Source organism: Trichomycterus rosablanca, chromosome 15, assembly GCF_030014385.1.
Source record: "Trichomycterus rosablanca isolate fTriRos1 chromosome 15, fTriRos1.hap1, whole genome shotgun sequence".
Lineage (NCBI taxonomy): Eukaryota > Metazoa > Chordata > Actinopteri > Siluriformes > Trichomycteridae > Trichomycterus > Trichomycterus rosablanca.
In genome coordinates, this window is record NC_086002.1 from 15,113,159 (window position 1) to 15,133,751 (window position 20,593).

The following is a 20,593-nucleotide window of genomic DNA, read 5'->3' on the forward strand; positions in this document are numbered from 1 at the left end:
TTGGAACTTACGATTGCAGCTCAGAAATCTGTGCAGGACTGCTCGCTAATGATAATAACTGAGACCTGGCTTCACTCCAAGATTCCCGACGAAGCTATCACACTAGCGGGTCGCACAGCTCACCGGAGCGACAGGAATAAAACCTCCGGTAAGAGCAGAGGGGGAGGGCTGTGTATTTACTCTAATAATCGGTGGTGCACGAATGTTACCATCATAGAGAAGCTTTGCTCGCCTGATTTAGAGTACATTACAGCAAAATGCCGACCCTTTTATCTGCCGCGAGAGTGCACCATCGTCATTGTCATTGCTGTGTATATTCCTCCAAGTGCTAACACCAAGATAGCATTAAGTACACTGCTTACAACGATCAACACACTGCAGTCTGCTCACCCTGAAGGGATTTTCATCATAGCAGGAGACTTCAATCAAGCTAATTTGAAAACTGTCCTTCCCAAATTCTACCAATATGTGACATGCGCCACCAGGGGCAGAAATACATTGGACCATGTTTACAGTAACATCAAGGAGGGATATAAAGTCTCCACCCTCCCCCACCTAAGCACGTCTGATCACCTATCACTCTTTCTCACACCTGCATACAGACCCATCATCAGCAGAACAGAGCCTTCTGTGAAAACCATCAAGATCTGGCCAGAAGGAGCTTCCCTTCAACTCCAGGACTGTTTTGAGCGCACTCACTGGGACCTATTTGCACAAGAAAACATAGAGGAATATACATCCACTGTCCTGTTTTACATACAGTCTTGTGTGGATAATGTCACTGTTGACAAGCGCATCAGATGCTTTCCAAACAACAAGCCATGGATGACCAGGGAGGTTAAGTGCCGACTGAGGGACCGCAACACAGCCTTCAGGTCGGGAAATGGCGAACTTTACAGCACTGCCAGGTCCAACCTGAAGAGAGCCATCAAAGACGCAAAAGCAGCGTACAGGCTGAAGATTGAGGGCCATTTCAGTGATGGCAACCCCCGGCATGCATGGGAAGGCATCCACCACCTCACAAACTACAAAGGCAATAAAAACACAATCACCAGTAGCAGTGACTCACTAGTGGAGGAACTGAATTATTTCTTTGCACGCTTTGAGGGGGTTGCAGTGGAGGAAGCAGAGAACAGGACAGCACCACTGCAAACTGCTGACAGCCTAGCACTTACTGTGAGTACAGAGGATGTCAGGAGAGTGCTCCGCAGTGTGAACCCCAGGAAAGCGACCGGCCCAGACGGAATTTCAGGGAGGGTACTTAAGGACTGTGCATATCAACTGGCAGAGGTGTTCAAAAACATCTTCAACCTCTCTCTGTCCCACTGCACTGTCCCTAAATGTTTCAAGTCTGCCACCATTGTGCCTCTTCCAAAGAAAGCCACAATCAACAGCCTGAACGACTTCAGACCGGTGGCTCTCACCTCCACGGTGATGAAGTGCTTTGAAAAACTGGTTCTGAAGCACATACAGTCTTCACTCCCGCCCACCCTGGACCAACATCAGTTTGCCTACAAAGGCAACAGGTCAACAGAAGACGCCATCAACACTGCTCTCCACGTGGCACTGACTCACCTGGAACATCAGGGAACATATGTGAGGATGCTGTTCGTGGATTTCAGCTCTGCGTTTAATACAGTTATTCCCAGCAGACTGGTATCCAAGCTGCTAAACCTGGGTGTCAGCCAGCACACATGCAGGTGGATTGAGGACTTTTTAACAAACCGCCCACAGTCTGTTAGGATGGGGGCCCATCTCTCCCCTGTTCTGACACTGAGTACTGGAGTTCCACAGGGCTGTGTGCTGAGCCCTCTTCTTTACTCCCTCTACACCCATGACTGTACACCAACCCACAGCACAAACTCAATCATCAAGTTTGCAGATGACACCACTGTAATTGGATTAATACAGAATGGAGATGAGTCTGCCTACAGGGAAGAAGTCCTCAAACTGTTTGAATGGTGCTCCATTAACAACCTGGCACTCAACACCTCTAAAACAAAAGAAATGGTCATCAGCTTCAGGAGACAGAGAGAGGAACCTACACCCTTAGACATTGGAGGAAACACAGTAGAGAGAGTGTCTAATTTCAAATTCCTAGGCACACACATCTCCCAGGACCTCACATGGACCACCAACACCACCTCTCTAGTGAAAAAAGCACAGAAGCGGCTCTACTTTTTAAGGACACTAAGAAAGGCCAACCTGTCCAAGCAGCTACTGGTGTCCTTCTATCGCAGCACGGTGGAAAGCATACTCACCCATGGCATTCTGGTGTGGTATGCCAGCTGCTCTGAGGCTGACAAGAAGGCTCTTCAGAGGGTAATCAAATCAGCTCAGAGAACCATCAACACTGAGCTGCCTTCACTAGAGAACATTTACAAAACCCGATGCCTGCGTCGGGCCACAAACATCATAAAGGACTCATTTCACCCTTGTTGCAACCTGTTCTCCTTGTTGCCCTCTGGTAGGCGCTATAGGAGTATCAAGGCCCGTACTTCCAGACTCCTGAAAAGCTTTTACCCCTCCGCCATAAAAACACTAAACTATCAAACTTTACATCCTAGGAAATAATGTGCAATTTATAGAGACCGTGCAATAACCTTCTTCTTCTTTTCTTTTCTGGAAAGTTCTTAAAACCACACGTTTATTTCTGTATCTAGATGTGTATATGTTTATTTTGTAAATACATGTGTATATATATGTCTGTGTGTACATACATGTACCGTCAAGGAGATGCTCAAAAAATTTCGTTGTGCACTGTGCAATGACAATAAAGGCATTCTATTCTATTCTATTCTATTCTATAATATGTGTAAAGATAAAAATCTATGTACAAACGTTTTCTATGAATGTAATGAAACTACACTTTATGGCCAAATGTATGTGGACAGCCCTTATTATATGATATGCTTCCAACTTTGTGCCAACAGTTTGAAAAGGCCTTTGCACCTGTGATTCCAGACCTCAATCCCATTGAACACCTTTGTAACACACAAACTGGAATGATGATTGTAAGCCAGGTCTTCTTGTCCAACATCAGTGCCTAAACTTACGAATGCTTTACAGACACATTTTCAGCAGACATTTTTAGTTGTGAAAGCCCACCCAAAAACACGGAAGGGGTGAGGCCAAATGTGCATTAATGTTGAAGGTTGTGAATGGGTCAGGTACCCACATAGTTTTGGCTATATAGTGTATCTTGATTTTACCTTTGTCCCATTTTACACACTGTATAATCATCTTAACAGACTAATAAGTTATTTCTTATTAAAAATTTTAATGATGGACAAAGAGTGTCAATAATATTTTCCATTTGTTTTTTATTTAATTTTTGATAGAACATATCACACCTACATGCAAGTGGTACAACTATTTGCTGAGAGAGATAGGCAATATCAATAGTACCTGTGCACTTAGACACCTGTCTAATGGGTAGATATAATAATTTAACATGTTTCACAAGGCTTTAGAACAGCCTCAACATCAGTACAATTAATGCCAAGTTCACACTACACGACATTCCAAGTCGTCAGGTCGCTGTACAGTTCACACTACACAACTGGATCTCTTGTAATCGGGAGTCTTTCAAGTCGGTGTGGCTTTCACACTACACGTCTGATCGACGATAGGGGGTTTCACACTACACCATCTATCACTAACTGGAATCGCAGGCGAGCTTCTCTGGTCTCTCAAACTACGTTTTGTCATGAAAATAAACACAAGAAGTGATGAGAGGTTTAATGACACCATGTCCAAAACTGCACGTCAACAAGTAGTGAACGATCAAAGTTTGTGTGCTGATGTGCAGCGTAAAATCATGGAGCAAAAATATTATGGATTGTTCTATAGTGAGTTGGGAGGTTAATAAATATTTTTTGCAATGCAACGCTGGTGTTATGTTTTGTAGAGAACGATAAGGTCAGAAATACTGTAAAACTTGCGTGTGTGCCGATGTATTGTGATATAAACTATATTATGGCCCTGTCCCACCTTTTTACAACTCCTCCCCTGCGTTTCCCCCCACACCATATCTTACGTTCTCATTGGCTGTTCGACATAGCACTCATTACCAGTTGTGCAACTCAGATCCAGATATTTGACAAGCTAGATATATTTCTTTAGAGTTGTTGGGTAGTTCACACATAGCGATTGAGAGCTGAGTTCAATCGTCGAGCAAACGCCGAGTTGCTCCCGAGCCGGCAAATCTAGCGCCGACCATTCGCCGAGCGAAAATCAGGGCAAAAATCGTGTAGTGTGATCTAGGCATAAGCAAAATGGAAAAAAATGCCCAAGGACTAATATGATACATGGTACTTGCACTGGTACTTTTTGACCTAGCAGATTTTCAGGAGAGCTCACAGACAGTAAATATATTTAATATTTAAAAGTTCATCAGGAATTTCTATGCTAATGTTCATGGCTAATTTTCCTGTTAAACGTTTGAATGGACGATCAAAGAATGGTGCGCATGCGCTGTGCGTTATAAGCCCCCGCTTGTGAGCTGAAAGTGAAAGTAATCTGTATATGGAGAACGCTACACCTACAACTTTGTCATCCGGTAAACTTTCTCATTTATGAAATATAAATGAGTGTTTAAGTGTTTTATAGTTTCTGGTACTGTCAACTGAACGTATGAGTGAGTTGGTGTGTATCGGTGAGAGCGAGTTTGTTGGGAGAATTCTCAATCTTTCGCTTGCATGTCTTTGGACTGTGGAAGGAAACCGGAGCACCCGGAGAAAACCCACGCAGACACAGGGAGAACATTAAAACTCCACACAGAAAGAACCCGGATCACCCCACCTGGGGATTGAACCCAGGACCTTCTTGCTGTGAGGCAACAGTGCTACCCACTTAGCCAACGTGCCACCGTATAATTACTTAACTAGGTGTATTATTTACTTATATAAATATCTAAATATATTAACTATTACACAAAATATGTATCTTAACCAAGATTTAATTTTTATTTTATTATCAGATGTCTGTTAATAGGAAAAGAAAAGAGAGAAATGTGAACGTCAGGGAAATGCACTGTATTAAACAGCTTTACAGCTGTGCAACAAAATATTATGTTAGAAGTGTTCACACATACATTTTAATTCCATCTAAAATGCGGTGATGGACATTGTTGGGCTTTTTTAGAGTTTAGTTTTATTTTGCCCACATCACAATGACTGTACACTAATATGTCATGTATTCAGTACAGTCTGCAACACCTTGTCCTGATTTAAAACCAGTGGCATTATTGCACTTTTGACAGAGGCCGAGATCGTTCATTGGAATGTTGTGAATATTGTAAACTTTATAAAGTCTTTTACTTATTTTATTCAAAATAATGAAATAATTGCCCTTTATGTAAAATCAAAATGTAAGATTGACTCTACCTCACTCCTTTCCCACTCAACTACATGCTGCAAACTGTGGTAAGGTTACAAATTCCACATTACAAATACACCAAGCACAACAAACATCTTATTCATAAAGAATATACAGTCAAGCATATCAGCTATGCAGAACATACAACAGTTGTGCTACTATTTACATTTATAATTGTGCATATTTACACCATAGTGACTCATAGCATCTTATATAGAGGAATTAAAATGCAGTTACTTCAGTGGAAAATGTGAAATGCAGTACACACGTCATTGCTTTTCCATAGTGACATGCAGTTTACATGACAAAATGAAAAGCAATACCGCTATTGCATTGTTTTCTTGTTGCGTGATTATTTACCGAAAAACTGTACACAAGGATTTGCATTAAAAAGGCTGAACTTGTGTCAGAATTGAAAACAAGTCAGCTTGAAATGCAATTAACTACCCATTACCCCTACAAAACTCCAGCAAACCATTGTGGCCACCACAATATATAAGTTAAAACAGTTACTATAAGTGACAAAATGAAAATTTTTACTATAAGCTTATTCTCAGGAAACATAATGGTGGGGCAGCTGGTGGGTCCCTTTTTAACAACACACCTAAACAGCAAGTCCACTTCTTAATGACTCAAAATCAGTTAATACCTGCCATACCTGTCTTCCTATTCCAGTGATTTAACAATTTGTATGAGAATCAACAATTTAGAACATCTGTGTACATTGTTTACATGGCAGAAACATTTCTGTATGCTGGTATGTTGTAAACATGTTTACTGTAATAAAATATTAAGGACGGCTGTTTATTCAGATGCAGTAGTTTGGACATCTGTATACACTTATGACTATATTTATATGTTTTTACACATTGGTGACTGGACTGTGTTTACTGATCATGTATTATGGACATCTGTTTATGCTGGTGACGTAAGACATACATCTGTTCATGCTGGTGTTGTAGACATTTGTTTAGGTTGGTTGTATAAGACATGCATTTACATGTCACTGTCATGTTATAGATATCTGTTTACACTCTTGTCCTGGTGTAGAAATCTGTATATGTTGTTGCCACAGTTTGGATATCAGTTTATCATGGTTGCGTGGTCTTGATATATGTTTACTCAGATAAAAAAAAAAAGTACTGGGACACCTCTTTCTGTGTTTTAGCCACAACATTTGCAAACAGGTGTAATAAATCAATTGTGTAGGAAATATATGATCCAACTTTGCAGCAACCATTACTGTGCCTCTGTGCACATAACAAGGTGGGTATATTGCTGCTCACACCTTCTCTGACCCGTGCGCAGAATCAGAATCAGAATCACTTTATTTCGCCAGGTATGTTACACATACGAGGAATTTGCTTTGGTGATACACACAATAATACACACAATAGTCCACATAGTAATACAAACAATACACATAATAGTACAGATAATTACACATGTATGACATGTAACATAGAACATATTTAACAGACCTGACAGCACACGGACTGTTAACCAGTATTTACCAACATTTGCCCAAGAGAACAACTTTGGTTAAAAAGTGTTACAGCTCTGGGGAAAAAGCTGTTAGCGTGTCTTGATGTGTTTGTTTTTATTGTCCTGAGTCTTCTGCCAGATGGAAGAGTCTGAAAAAGGTGATGTCCAGGATGAGAGGAGTCTGCTGTAATTTTGCCGGCACGTTTCAGCACTCTGCGCAGCCCTTAGTGTGCCTCTCTATCTGCTAATCAGGGTCCTTACACAGCGTTTGAAGACCCCACCCACATAGTCCGGTCATTCCGCCCTAGCAGAAATGTGTCTGCTGCAGGCACTGCCAATTATGCCTGGTAGATGGTGCCTAGCCAACCAGTGGCAACACAGAGTTTCGAACCGAGGAGTTCAGATTCTCGGCCCTGGTGTGCTAGCGGAATATCCCGCTGCGCCACCTGGGCGTCCAGTTGGGGCTTTCTTAACCAAAATGAGTGAGTAAATGGGTAAATGAGTAAATTTCCACATACATACTCCAAATTCTTGTAAGAAGTGTTGTTATAGCTGAACAGATCACATGAAGGTCACTCTATTTTAATACCACTTGTTTTCGAAAGAGTGATGTACATCAAGCTCATGGGCAGGTGTCCAAATACTTTTGGCTAATAGTAGTCATTGTATAAACATCTGTTTTAGTGTTAGTGTTGCGAAATAATATCCTTATTCAATTTTCCTTCCAATGTAGTTGTATCTAATTACCTTATCACATTTCGCCTCCTCTACTGCTGCAGACTTCCACTCAGAGAAGGAGATACATGACTAACACGTGACCCCTCAGAGTAGCCAACCGATTCTTTTCACCTGTATGAGGCAGTTTCATATGGAGATCTGTATCACACACTAAGAGTCATGCACCAATCTCTATTATCCCCTGTCTCTGGGCAGGTGCCATCAAGTTTGAGATGTCAGCGGAGCTTCACAAAGTAATATTTTGCTATTGTAAAAATCTGTTTATGCTGGTAGTATAGTAACGCCATCTGTTGTTTGCACATTAAGCTGTATGTACAACCCCAAATCAGAAAAAAGAGTTTCTTACATTTGCTTTTATTTCACTGCGGACAGGATGAACCTGAGATATTTTATCTTTTGTCTGGTCAACTTTATTTTGTTTATTAATAAACATCCTTTCCTGCATTTCAGGCCTGCAACATATTCCAAAAAAAGTTGGGACAGTCAAGCATTTACCACTTTGTAATGTTGCCTTTCCTTTTCACCACACTTAAAAGACGTTTTGGCACAGAGGATACCAAGTGATTTAGTGTTTCAGCTTTTATTTTGTCTCATTCTTCCTGCAAACACGTCTTAACGTCTTAGCACATGTTGCTCTAAGATCTCAATGTAATTTCTGCATTAATGCTGCCATCACAGTAATGTAAATAACCTTAGCCAAGGGCACTGACACAGCCCCATACCATGACAGACCCTGGCTTTTGGACTTAACAGCTGATAACAGTCTGGATGGTCCTGTTCGTCTTTGGTCCATTTTTTCCAAAAAAGACCTGAAATGCTGATTCATCTGACCACAATACATGTTTCCACTGTGTGATGGTCCATCCTAGATGCCTCCAAGCCCAGAGAAATCAACGCCTCTTTTGGACATGGTTAACATAAGACCTCTTTTTGCACAGTAAAGTTTTAAGTGGCATTTGTGCATGTAACTCTGTATTGTAGTGCTTGACAAAGGTTTGCCAAAGTAATCCCTCACCCATGTGGTTATATCAGCTATTGTTGAGTGGCGGTTCTTGATGCAGTGCTGTCTGAGGGATCAAAGCTTAAGCATTCAGCTTAAGCTTGCACCCTTGGCCTTTACGCACTGAACTTCCTCCCAATTCCTTGAATGGTTTAATGATATTATGCACTGTAGAGGGAGAAACATGCAAATCCCTTCCAATCTTTCTTTGAGGTACATTGTTTTTAAACATTTCAATTATTTTCTCACACATTTGTTGACAAACTGGAGATTTTCTGATCATCTTTGCTAATCAAAGACTCAGCCTTTCCTGGATGCTGCTTTTGTACCGAACCATGATTACAATCACCTGTTGACATCACCTGTTTGGAATCACATCATTATTTAGTTTTTTCATCTCATTACTAGCCCTAAATTGCCCCCATCCCAACGTTTTTTGGAATTTGTTGCAGACCTGAAATACAGGAATGGATGTTTATTTATAAATGAAATGAAGTTGAGCAGACAAAACATGAAATATCTTGGGTTCAAACTGTCTGCCATTAAATAAAAGCCAAAGTAAATGTAAGGAACACTGTGTTTTTCTTTTATTTGCATTGTCCATACTGTCCCAACTTTTTCTGATTTTGGGTTTTATGATAAAAAGAAATATAATATTAGTCTCAGTACCTATATCCAGCCAAAAAGGATAGAAACATCCCATTATAGAAAATCTCAATGTATTTTTCTCTATCTTTTCTTTACTACAGATGATACAATGAATGGTCTTAAAGTACAAGCATGTGCTCTGGTCTTTTCCACCCTGCTGATGACCCTAGTCCACTGTGGGAACATTGTGGTCTTCCCTGTTGATGGAAGTCACTGGATCAACATGAAAATCCTAATAGAGGCACTACACGGTAAAGGCCATAATGTGACAGTCATACGGGCGGTGGACAGCTGGTACATCAAAGAGACGTCTACATTTTACACCTCCATCACTTTACAAAGCAAAGGCAGTTTTGATAAGAAATTCATGCAAGATACAATAAGCAGGCTCTTGGAAATCCTGCGGGAGGGTTCCACCTGGGCTCAGCTAAAACTGGAGAGGGAGATGTGGAACAAATCGGTAGAAATGATTGAGAATGACAGACAAATGACAGTAAGCTTGGTTAAGGACCTGGAGCTATTGCAGTCCTTAAGATAATCCAAATTTGATGTGTGTCTAACTGATCCTGTTGTGATTAGTGGCGTATTTATATGCCATTATCTTAAATTGCCCCTTGTTTTTAATGTTCGGTGGAAAATACATGGAGAGGGTCATTTTGCAATCGCTCCCTCACCACTTTCTTATGTCCCATTTCTAATAATAGGAGTATCAGACCACATGAATTTCTTTGAGAAAGTGCTAAATGTTGTTATATCCCTGGTCAGTGATTTACAGATAAAATATTATATGGCTCCAACGTTTAATGCTTTGTGTAATGAGGTGTTTGGTCCAGAAGTTAATTATTTTGAACTAGTTCAAGGAGCAGATCTGTGGCTCTTTAGAGTTGATTTCATCTTTGAGTTTCCAAGACCTACCATGCCTAATGTTGTCTACATGGGTGGTTTCCAGTGCAAACCACCTAAACCTCTTCCACAAGATCTTAAAGACTTTGTTCAGAGCTCGGGTGAACACGGTGTCATCCTCATGTCTCTGGGCACTATGGTTAATCAGCTTCCACTTGATGTAGCTAATGCAGTTGCTGAGGCTTTTGCAGAGCTTTCTCAGAAGGTTGTTTGGATGTACAAAGGAGAAAGACCATCAACAGTTGGGAACAATACCTTACTGATGGACTGGATACCTCAGAATGACCTCCTAGGCCACCCCAAAACCAGGGTATTTGTGACGCATGGAGGAACCAACGGACTTCAAGAAGCTATCTATCATGGTGTCCCTATCGTAGGTTTCGGTCTCATCTGGGATCAGCCTGACAATCTTTTAAAAATGAAGGTGAGGGGAGTAGCAAAGACATTGAATTTTGCCACTATGACCAAAGACTCCTTCCTTGAAGCTTTAAAAGAGGTCCTTTATGTACCTTCATACCGGGAAAACATGCAAAGACTTTCCAGGCTCCACAAAGACGTACCAATAAAGCCACTGAACAATGCTGTCTTCTGGATCGAGCACACTATGAGGCATGGTGGTGCAGCTTATCTACGATCAGAATCGTATAAAATGCCCTGGTATTCTTATCACTCTGTAGATGTTCTAGTCTTCCTGATGTCTGTTGTTTTATTGTTTGGCTTTATTACATACGCAATCATCAAACAAGTCTGCTGTAGGCTGTGGACTAGAAGAAAAACTAAAAAAGAATGACTTTTTTGTTCCAAATCAGAAATTATAGAGGGTCAGAACTTTCGGAATCCAAAACTTAGGCTCAAATTTTGGGGAGTTGCTGTTTTATGTCAGCTAGTATGACCACTTTGATGAAGACAGGCTAATGCTTACCGTACACTATGCAAGCTTTGCTGTGAGCAAGAAAAATAGAGTTCAAGAAAAAAAGCTGTGACCATTAAGAGTGTATTACCATTGTATTTATGTGTACTTCAGAATTTAAATTCACTTTCAATTATGTATCAAAACATAGTTTCATTAAAGTAGGGACAGTATGCAAAAATGAGGTTTTTTTTTAATAAAGGCAAATAAATTTTCTGGCAACATACTTCAAAAACATTGTAATAGGGAACAAATAAAGACTCGGAACACTGTAAAATGTTCACAAAACAGCTTAAACTGGTTAATTTGTGTTAAATATGCTTTTGTATATAAAAAAAAATCATCTGGGATAGGCCCAGTACTTTTTTGCTTCATATATAGACAGTGTAAATCAAGCACAAGTGTAAAAAAAAAAAAATAATAACATTACGACGTGTCACCGGTTGTTTTTGTTCTGACTTTTGTGTTTGTATATTTGACGTGCATATATTTGCTCTATCTGCAAAAAAATTAAACAATATGGGGAAGCGATTTCCATACTGGACGTTGTACACCGCTGTGGTCATGTTAGTTTTATACTGGATAAATGTCTGATGTCCAAGAAGTGTGCATTGCCCCCCCCAGATTTTCTCACTGCCCCCCCCAAGCAAAGCAGTCTAGAACCAGAGCTGCTTCTGATGCATTTTTCCCAGCTTAATACCAACTTTTTAATGCCATCAGCAAAATGTTTTTGGTTGAGTGCATAGCCACTGATGCACCGCATCAGACATCAGACATGCACATCATAACATGAAAATCTTCCTCCCCTTAAAGCTTCTTTGAGCGTCCAAAAAAGTGGAAATCAGATGGCTCTAAATCAGGACTATAAGCTCTCTCTCAGACACGATCGATTACTACTCCTCCCGCCCTCACTGTTTCCAGCAAAAATATAAAAGTGCAGAAACTTTTTGAAGATCCCTCATATATAAAATTTTTATGCTCATTAGTTTTTTGGGTTTTTTTTTGGTTGGGGTATTTCTGGCTATTTTTTACTTTACCACCAATTTCCAATGTATGTAATTATCACTGCTTTTTTGGAATGTTCAAACATAAAACCATAAAATTTTGTCTAACTTTTAATGTTGTCCATAATAGACTTAGAATCAGTTCATCTTTTCTGTTTTCTTTTCATCCTTTTTCCAATAGATTTATCCTGAATAGTGCACCATGCGCTGTAATGCTGTATAACCTGACCTGGCATCACACTTGTCAGAACTGATGTCACTGTCAGTAATGTATTCAATTATTTACTTCTTTTAAGGACAATTCAGAAAAGCAGCATACGTAACACTACCATTTTCAGGTTCAGTTTGGTTGCTTTCTGTGGAACAAACCTTCTATGTTACATATGAAACATGCATTCAAGCTTAAACATGCAATTATGTGGCAAGATGTAAGCAGCATCTTCGCTCCTCATGCATATGCAAATAAGAAAGGGTTGCAAAATTTAGGTCTGCTTATTAGAAATCCCTAATCTGTTTTATGTAACAAGGTTGGGGCAATAAGATGCCGTTTTCCTATGTTTTCCATCATAGAAAACCAGGTGTAAATCAGTCACAGCTGGATGATTATGTAAAACACCTAAATAATTATCTAATTTAAAGTACATTACATGTCATGCCTATCTCGTCCTACATAAAAAAGTAATTACCCCCTTATTTAATAAAAAAAAAAACAATTTAACCAAATGAAATTGTCAACTGGGTTCAGTTGCACTAGCCTTGGGTCCTGTTACATCTGGCATAAAGTTCCAACAGTCAAACATGGTGGTGGTAGTGTGATGGTCTGGTAAAGCTTTGCTTCCACAGGGCCTGAACAACCATCAGTTAATGACATAAAGCTCAACTGCAATATGCAGCAGTGCAATGATCTGAAGAACACAAGAAAGTTCATCTCATGGTCCAAAAAAAATAAAATTGAGGTTTTGGGGCAGCACGGTGGCTTGGTGGGTAGCACTGTAGCCTCACAGCAAGAAGGTCCTGGGTTCGATCCCCAGGCAGGGCGGTCTCGGTCCTTTCTTCTTTCAGTCTGCAGATCACTTTACTTCTGGTGATGAAGTGAATGTGTCACAACACACAGTGCTGTGTACAAGGCTGCATAGTCACAGACCAAAGTGCCAGAGTGGGCATGCAGGCATTTCAAGTAGAGATTGACTGTTCTCCAAGATCAAGCGGACAGCCGGGCATGTGTGCACTGATTAGACACAGTGGAGACAGTACCAAGATAAACTATAGGACAATCCAGATCCACCTCATTATGTACGGAGGTTTAAGGACCTGCTGGTAATGTCCTGGTACAAGATACCGCCTAACCTCTTCAGATGTCTTCAGAGGCAGGTGGTTTTAATGTTATGCCTGATTTAACAGACAATAGAAGGTAATGAAGGTTAAACAAAACAAAAGCATTAATAAAGCCAGTGAGAAAAAGGGGTGCTCATGTTTGGGCCAAAGTTTATTTCTAAGGGAAAAAAAATCCTCTGTTATAGTGGAAATGTGTCTCATTACATTTTCATTTCATTAAATGTCTCACTAAAATAGACTTTTTAAAGTACAAACCCATTTGGCATTTTTTTATTTAAAAAAGAACAAAAACAAGTTCGTTCTATTAAATATAGTAAATACAGACACTGCGGTTGATGCATAATTTAGTTTGCTGCTTTTATATTATAAATCAGTGCTATTTAAAGTTAAGACTTTTGCACAAAGGGTGCAGGCCATGTAAAAATGTTTCTGAAGAAAAACTTTTTTTGAGTTTATACAGTTTATGTTGTGGTTTGTTTTCAGTGAATCCAAGCCTTAAAAGCTGTGAGTACACTTATTTGGAGATAATTGCTACAGTGCTTTGGCCTGTCTCAAGGCCAAGGTCTGGGCAATTATTCTTTGTAAAATGTAATCATTTAGAGCTGGGACACTTTCTAAAAATGCAATAAAAGAAATTTGTTAATTTACTTAAACCTTTAAAAGCTGAGTAGTTATTATTTAGGTGGTTGATCATTCTCAGCTCTGCAGTGACACTGACATGGTGGTGTGTTAGTGTGTGTTGTGCTGGGATGAGTGGATCAGACACAGCAGCACTGCTGGAGTTTTTAAATACTGTGTCCACTTACTACTACACTCCTACCTAGTTGGTCCACCTTGTAGACGTAAAGTCAGAGACGATCGCTCATCTATTGCTGCTGTTTGAGTTGGTCATCTTCTAGACCTTCATCAGTGGTCACAGGACGCTGCCCATGGGGTTCTGTTGGCTGGATATTTTTGGTTGGTGGACTATTCTCAGTCCAGCAGTGACAGTGAGGTGTTTTTAAACTCCAGCAGCATTGTTGTGTCTTATCCACTCATACCAGCACAACACACACTAACACACCACCACCACCTAAATAATACCTACTCTGTGGTGGTCCTGTGGGGGTCCTGACCATTGAAGAACAGGGTGAAAGCAGGCTAAAAAAGTATGTAAAGAAACAGATGGACTACAGTCAGTAATTGTAGAACTACAAAGTGCTTCTATATGGTAAGTGGAGCTGATAAAATAGACAGTGAGTGTTAAAACAAGGAGGTGGTTTTAATGTTATGGTTGATTGGTGTATATGTGCCTTTTACACAATTTACTAATTCAAAGACTAAATTACTTACAAATACTCCCGAATACTTCGTAACGAATCTCGGCTCTGCCTGCCGGCTGAGGCTGAGCGGCTACATGAACAACGATTGGCCTGTTGTTCAGATAGGGGTGGGATTAACCCGGATAGGGACTCTCTCTCAGACTAGTGTGATTATGACCTCTGCTGGCTGGCTGGTGGTGCCTGCACGGAGATGGGAAAAGAGTGCCGTAGAGGGTGTGGCTCTCAGTACACAGCACTGCACTGCACTCGTCAAGTGTAGGTGATAAGATGTTTGATTGCTGTGCACGTGTCGGTGGGGGTGTGGAGCAGCCTCGTCCTCCCCAATCAGGAGCGGGGACCAGCATTAGTGAGAGGATGATTGACGGGTAGAAATTGGATGCGCTAAAGTGAGAGAAGGAACGGGGGGAGGGGGGGGGATGGTGAAATTATGATATGCTCTCAGTATTCCTCCACTGCTTGTGCTTGCTGGTGACCTTTGAACTGGGCTGACCAGTGTTTGATTATGTTTGCTTTTACAAACAATGTGCAGATCTACTATATGACCAGATTTATGTGGACAGGACACCTGCCTTCATTGTTGAATTGAGGTGTTTTGGTTATACCGTTTGCTAACAGACGAATAAAATTGGTTCTGTAAAATATATGCTTTAAACTTTGAGGGAACAGTTTGAGGAAGGCCCTTTTCTGATTTAGCAAGACTGTGCCCTAGGTTAATTATTAAGATAGGTGTTCACATACTGGCCACACAGTGTGTCTATATCTATATAGAATAGGAGAATTATAAAAAATAGGTCAGGGTTCTAAAGTTCTTCTGTAAATGGGCACTACTCCTTTAATAAAAGACAGCAGAGTATGTGTCTGTGTTACACTTTACTTCAGACGTGGTTAATTATTAACCCAGAAAAGTATGGGTAGAGATAAACTGTAGCGCCAACATAAAAACATATCTACACAAAGATGTGTGTGTGTGTGTATGTATATGTGTGTGTGTATATGTGAGTGTATATGCTTGGCTGCTGCACATGAACTTTTATCTGCGCTTCATTTTTATATTCTCCAGAACTCGAGGACAGTTTGTCCTGAAAGGCGGTTAAAGGACAAGTTATGCACACAGGATCACATTAATGGTACGTCTGCATTCTACTGATAAATGAACAATGGAAATCAACTATTAGTCGAGAAAAATGATAATTCATTTCCATTCATTTCCTTTTAAAGCTTAAATTAAATTAGTTTAATTATCCTGCTTAATCTGCAACAAAGGTATGTTTCATTTGAATTGTATTTACAGCTCAGTACTTATTTCATTTGTGGTTTAGCTTTAGAAGTACAACAATTTCTCATCCTTTTAAATCACTGCTATTTATCATTTAATTTATTGCATCATGCATATATTTAAATAATTTGTGACTAATTAAAATGCTTGAGTTTTTTTTAAACAACTAGGAATGTAGAATATAAACTTTAATATAAATAATGTTGTTTTAATGCTTTTGTGAATGTTTTGGTTTAGTCAACAACAAACTAGGTACATAGCATTTAGTATACACAAAGAATACACCGATTAGCCATAACATTAAAACCACCTCCTGATTTCTACACTCACTGTCCATTTTATCAGCTCCATTTACCATAAAGAAGCACTTTGTAGTTCTACAATTACTGACTGTAGTCCATCTGTTTCTCTGCATGCTTTTTTTAGCCTGCTTTCACCCTGTTCTTCAATGGTCAGGACCCCCACATGACCACCACGGAGCAGGTATTATTTGGGTGGTGGATAATTCTCAGCACTGACATGGTGGTGGTGTGTTAGTGTGTGTTGTGCTGGTATTAGTGGATAAGACACAGCAGGGCTGATGGAGTTTTTAAATACCGTGTCCACTCACTGTCCACTCTATTAGACACTCCTACCTAGTTGGTCCACCTTGTAGATGTAAAGTCATAGACGATTGCTCATCTGTTGCTGCTGTTTGAGTTTGTCATCTTCTAGACCTTCATCAGTGGTCACTTTTGGTTGGTGTACTATTCTCAGTCCAGCAAGGACAGTGAGGTGTTTAAAAACTCCATCAGAATTGCTGTGTCTGATCCACTCATACCAGCACAACACACACTAACACACCACCACCATGTCAGTGTCACTTCAGTGCTGAGAATGATCCACCACCCAAATAATACCTACTCTGTGGTGGTCCTGGGAGAGTCCAGACCATTGAAAAACAGCATGAAAGAGGGCTAACAAAGCATGCAGAGAAACAGATGGACTACAGTCAGTAATTGTAGAACTACAAAGTGCTTCTATATGGTAAGTGGAGCTGATAAAATAGGCAGTGAGTGTAGAAACAAGGAGGTAGTTTTAATGTTTTGGCTGATCGGTGTATGCTTCTACTGGGTTAGGGCCCTACAAAATCTATTCTATTCTACTTTCATTTCTGTTTCAGATTTTTTGGATTTATTTGCGATGTAACATCCAAATAGCCTAAAGGGACCAAAAACCTTACTTATGGACATTTTTCTGCCATAAAATAGACATGTAATAGACATTTGTTTATGCAGATTGTCATGTCTGTTTACAATCTGTTTATTCTGGTGGTGTAGCAAAGATTTGTTACCTCCTTAATGTTTGGATGGACATTTGTTTACACTAATGACACAGTACAGACATCAATTCATGCTGTTGGTACATACACCGATCAGGTATACCATTATGACCACCATCCTAACTGACTGGTCTGCAGCTGTGAAGCAAACTGTGATGCACTGTGTGTTCTGACACCTTTCTATCATAACCAGCATTTACTTCTTCAGCTATTTGAGCTACAGTAGCTCGTCTGTTGGATCGGACCACACGGGCCAGCCTTCTCTCCCCACTTGCATCAGTGAGCCTTTGCCGCCTATGACCCTGTCACCGGTCTACCACTGTTTCTTTTCTTGGACCACTTTTGATAGATACTGACCACTGCAGACCGGGAACACCCCACAACAGCTGCAGTTTTGGAGATGCTCTGACCCAGTCGTCTAGCCATCACAATTTGGCTCTTGTCAAACTCGCTCAAATCCTTACGCTTGATCATTTTTCCTGCTTCTAACACATCAACTTTGAGGATAAAATGTTCACTTGCTGCCTAATATATCCCACCCACTAACATGTGCCATGATGAAGAGATAATCAGTTATTCACCTCACCTGTCAGTGGTCATAATGTTATGCCTAGTCAGTGTATGTTCATGCTGGCAGTGCAATACAGACTGTTCATTCTTGTGAATATGTTTACTGTCTTTAAGTAGCACCATACATAATGCAAGTGTCGTGCCCATGAAAATGTACCAAATCTAGCATACACCGATGAGGCATAACATTATAACCACTGACAGGTGAAGTAAATAACACTGATTATCTCTTCATCACGGCACCTGTTAGTGGGTGGGATATATTAGGCAGCAAGTGAACACTTTATCCTCGAAGTTGATGTGTTAGAAGCAGGAAAAATGTGCAAGCGTAAGGATTTGAGCGTGTTTGACAAGGGCCAAATTGTGATGGCGAGACGAATGGGTCAGAGCATCTCCAAAACTGCAGCTCTTGTGTGGTGTTTCCGGTCTGCAGTGGTCAGTATCTATCAAAAGTGGTCCAAGAAAGGAACAGTGGTAAACCGGTGACAGGGTCATGGGCGGCCAAGACTCATTGATGCACATGGGGAGAGAAGGCTGGCCCGTGTGGTCCGATCCAACAGACGAGCTACTGTAGCTCAAATTGCTGAAGAAGTTAATGCTGGTTCTGATAGAAAGGTGTCAGAATACACAGTGCATCACAGTTTGTTGCGTATGGGACTGCAAAATGGGGACCAACACAATATTAGAGAGGTGGTCATAATATTATGCTTGATCGGTATATAATTAATGGTAAAATAGATTGGGATCAGGGTCCATAAATGGATCCCTATAAGTATTTACATTTCTCAATATAATTTCTTTTATCTCTCTTTTCTTTACTAAAGGTGCTACAATGAATGGTCTGAAAATGCAATTATATGGCCTAGTCTTGTTCACCCTGCTGGTAGCTTCAGTCTATGGAGGAAACATTGTGGTCTTTCCTGTGGATGGGAGCCACTGGGTCAACATGGAAGTCTTGATTGAGACACTTCATGCCAAGGGCCATAACATTACAGTGATACGAGCAATAGACAGCTGGTACATCAAAGAAACGTCTCCATTTTACACAGCCATTACTTTACAAGGCAAAGGGAGCTTTGATAAGAACTTCATGGGAAATACTGTAGGCAGGCTCTTGCAAATCCGTCGGGAGGGTTCTATCTGGACCCGTCTAAAACATGACAAAGAGATGTGGGACACGAAGGCAGAAATGATGGAAAATGACAGACAAAAGGTTCTCAGCATGATCAAGGACGAGGAACTAATGCAATCCTTAAAAGCTTCCAAATATGATGTATGTATTACTGACCCTGCTCTAATGGTTGGGGTCATTATGTGCCATTATCTTAAACTGCCCCTTGTCTTTAACGTTCGATGGACAGTACACGGTGAGGGTCATTTCGCAATCGCTCCCTCGCCTCTTTCTTACGTGCCCATCCCATTATTGGAGTTCTCAGATCACATGAGCTTTTTCCAGAGAGTTCAGAATGTGCTCATGTACTTTGTTATTCAATTACAGATTCAGTATTTCATGGCTTCACCCAACAATGCTTTGTGTAAGGAGGTCTTTGGTCCAGAGGTGAACTATTTTGAAATAGTACAAGGAGCAGATCTGTGGCTTTGCAGGGTTGATTTTACATTTGAATTTCCAAGACCTACCATGCCTAATGTTGTCTACATGGGTGGTTTCCAGTGCACGCCATCCAAACCTCTTCCACAAGATCTTGAGGACTTTGTTCAGAGCTCGGGCGAACATGGTGTCATCGTCATGTCTCTGGGCACTATTGTTGGACATCTTCCACATGATATAACTAATGCAATCGCTGAGGCTTTTGCAGAGCTTCCTCAGAAGGTTGTTTGGATGTATAAAGGAGAAAGACCTTCAACAGTTGGGAACAATACCTTACTGATGGACTGGATACCTCAGAATGACCTCCTAGGCCACTCCAAGACTCGGGTATTCGTAGCACATGGAGGAACCAACGGACTTCACGAAGCTATCTATCATGGTGTCCCTATCGTTGGTTTCGGCCTCATCTGGGATCAGCCTGACAATCTTTCTAAAATGAAGGCGAGGGGAGTAGCAAAGAATGTCGACTTTGCAACTATGACCAAAGACTTCTTTCTTGAAGCTTTAAAAGAGGTCCTTTATGTACCTTCATACCGGGAAAACATGCAAAGACTTTCCAGGATCCACAAAGACGTACCAATAAAGCCACTGGACAATGCTGTCTTCTGGATCGAGCACACTATGAGGCATGGTGGTGCAGCTCATCTACGATCAGAATCGTATAAAATGCCCTGGTATTCTTATCACTCTGTAGATGTTCTAGTCTTCCTAATGACTGTTGTTTTATTGTTTGGCTTTATTACATATGCAGTCATCAAACAAGTCTGCTGTAGGCTGTGTTTTAGAAAGAAATGTACTAAAAATGACTAGGTTTTCACTATATGACTAAAAGTATGTGGACAGGTATCAACAAGCTTGTTGTACACCTCATGTTACACATGTTAAAAGGTGTGACCATCTACAAACACCCTCCACAAACTTGACCATATAGTGAATGTCTAAGACATTTTCCCATTCATGTTCCTAGGTGAATTAAAATCCAAATATTAATTTATTCACATTTGTAAATTAGAATGTAAATGATATTTCTGACGATGTGTTAATAAAGTAGTCCCTAGTGGTGGTGAATTCGGGTTCATTTTATGGACTTGGT

The 20,593-nt window shown here is 40.5% G+C and overlaps 1 protein-coding gene and 1 pseudogene across 1 annotated transcript; both read left to right on the forward strand.

The window, feature by feature from the left end:
* The first annotated feature begins 9,359 nt into the window (after positions 1-9,359).
* On the forward strand, positions 9,360-10,943 carry LOC134328523 (UDP-glucuronosyltransferase 2C1-like; annotated as a pseudogene).
* Positions 10,944-15,724: 4,781 nt separating this feature from the next.
* On the forward strand, positions 15,725-20,568 carry LOC134328229 (UDP-glucuronosyltransferase 2C1-like). Its single transcript, XM_063009306.1, has 2 exons — positions 15,725-15,851; positions 18,716-20,568. Exon 2 carries the CDS (start codon positions 18,724-18,726, stop codon positions 20,308-20,310), a length of 1,587 nt encoding a protein of 528 aa, XP_062865376.1. The 5' UTR covers positions 15,725-15,851; positions 18,716-18,723; the 3' UTR covers positions 20,311-20,568.
* The last annotated feature ends 25 nt before the right edge of the window (positions 20,569-20,593 follow it).

What these genes read in the sequence shown, in the direction of transcription:
- LOC134328229 (XM_063009306.1), top strand. Translation starts at nt 18,724, where the DNA reads ATGAATGGTCTGAAAATGCAATTATATGGCCTAGTCTTGTTCACCCTG.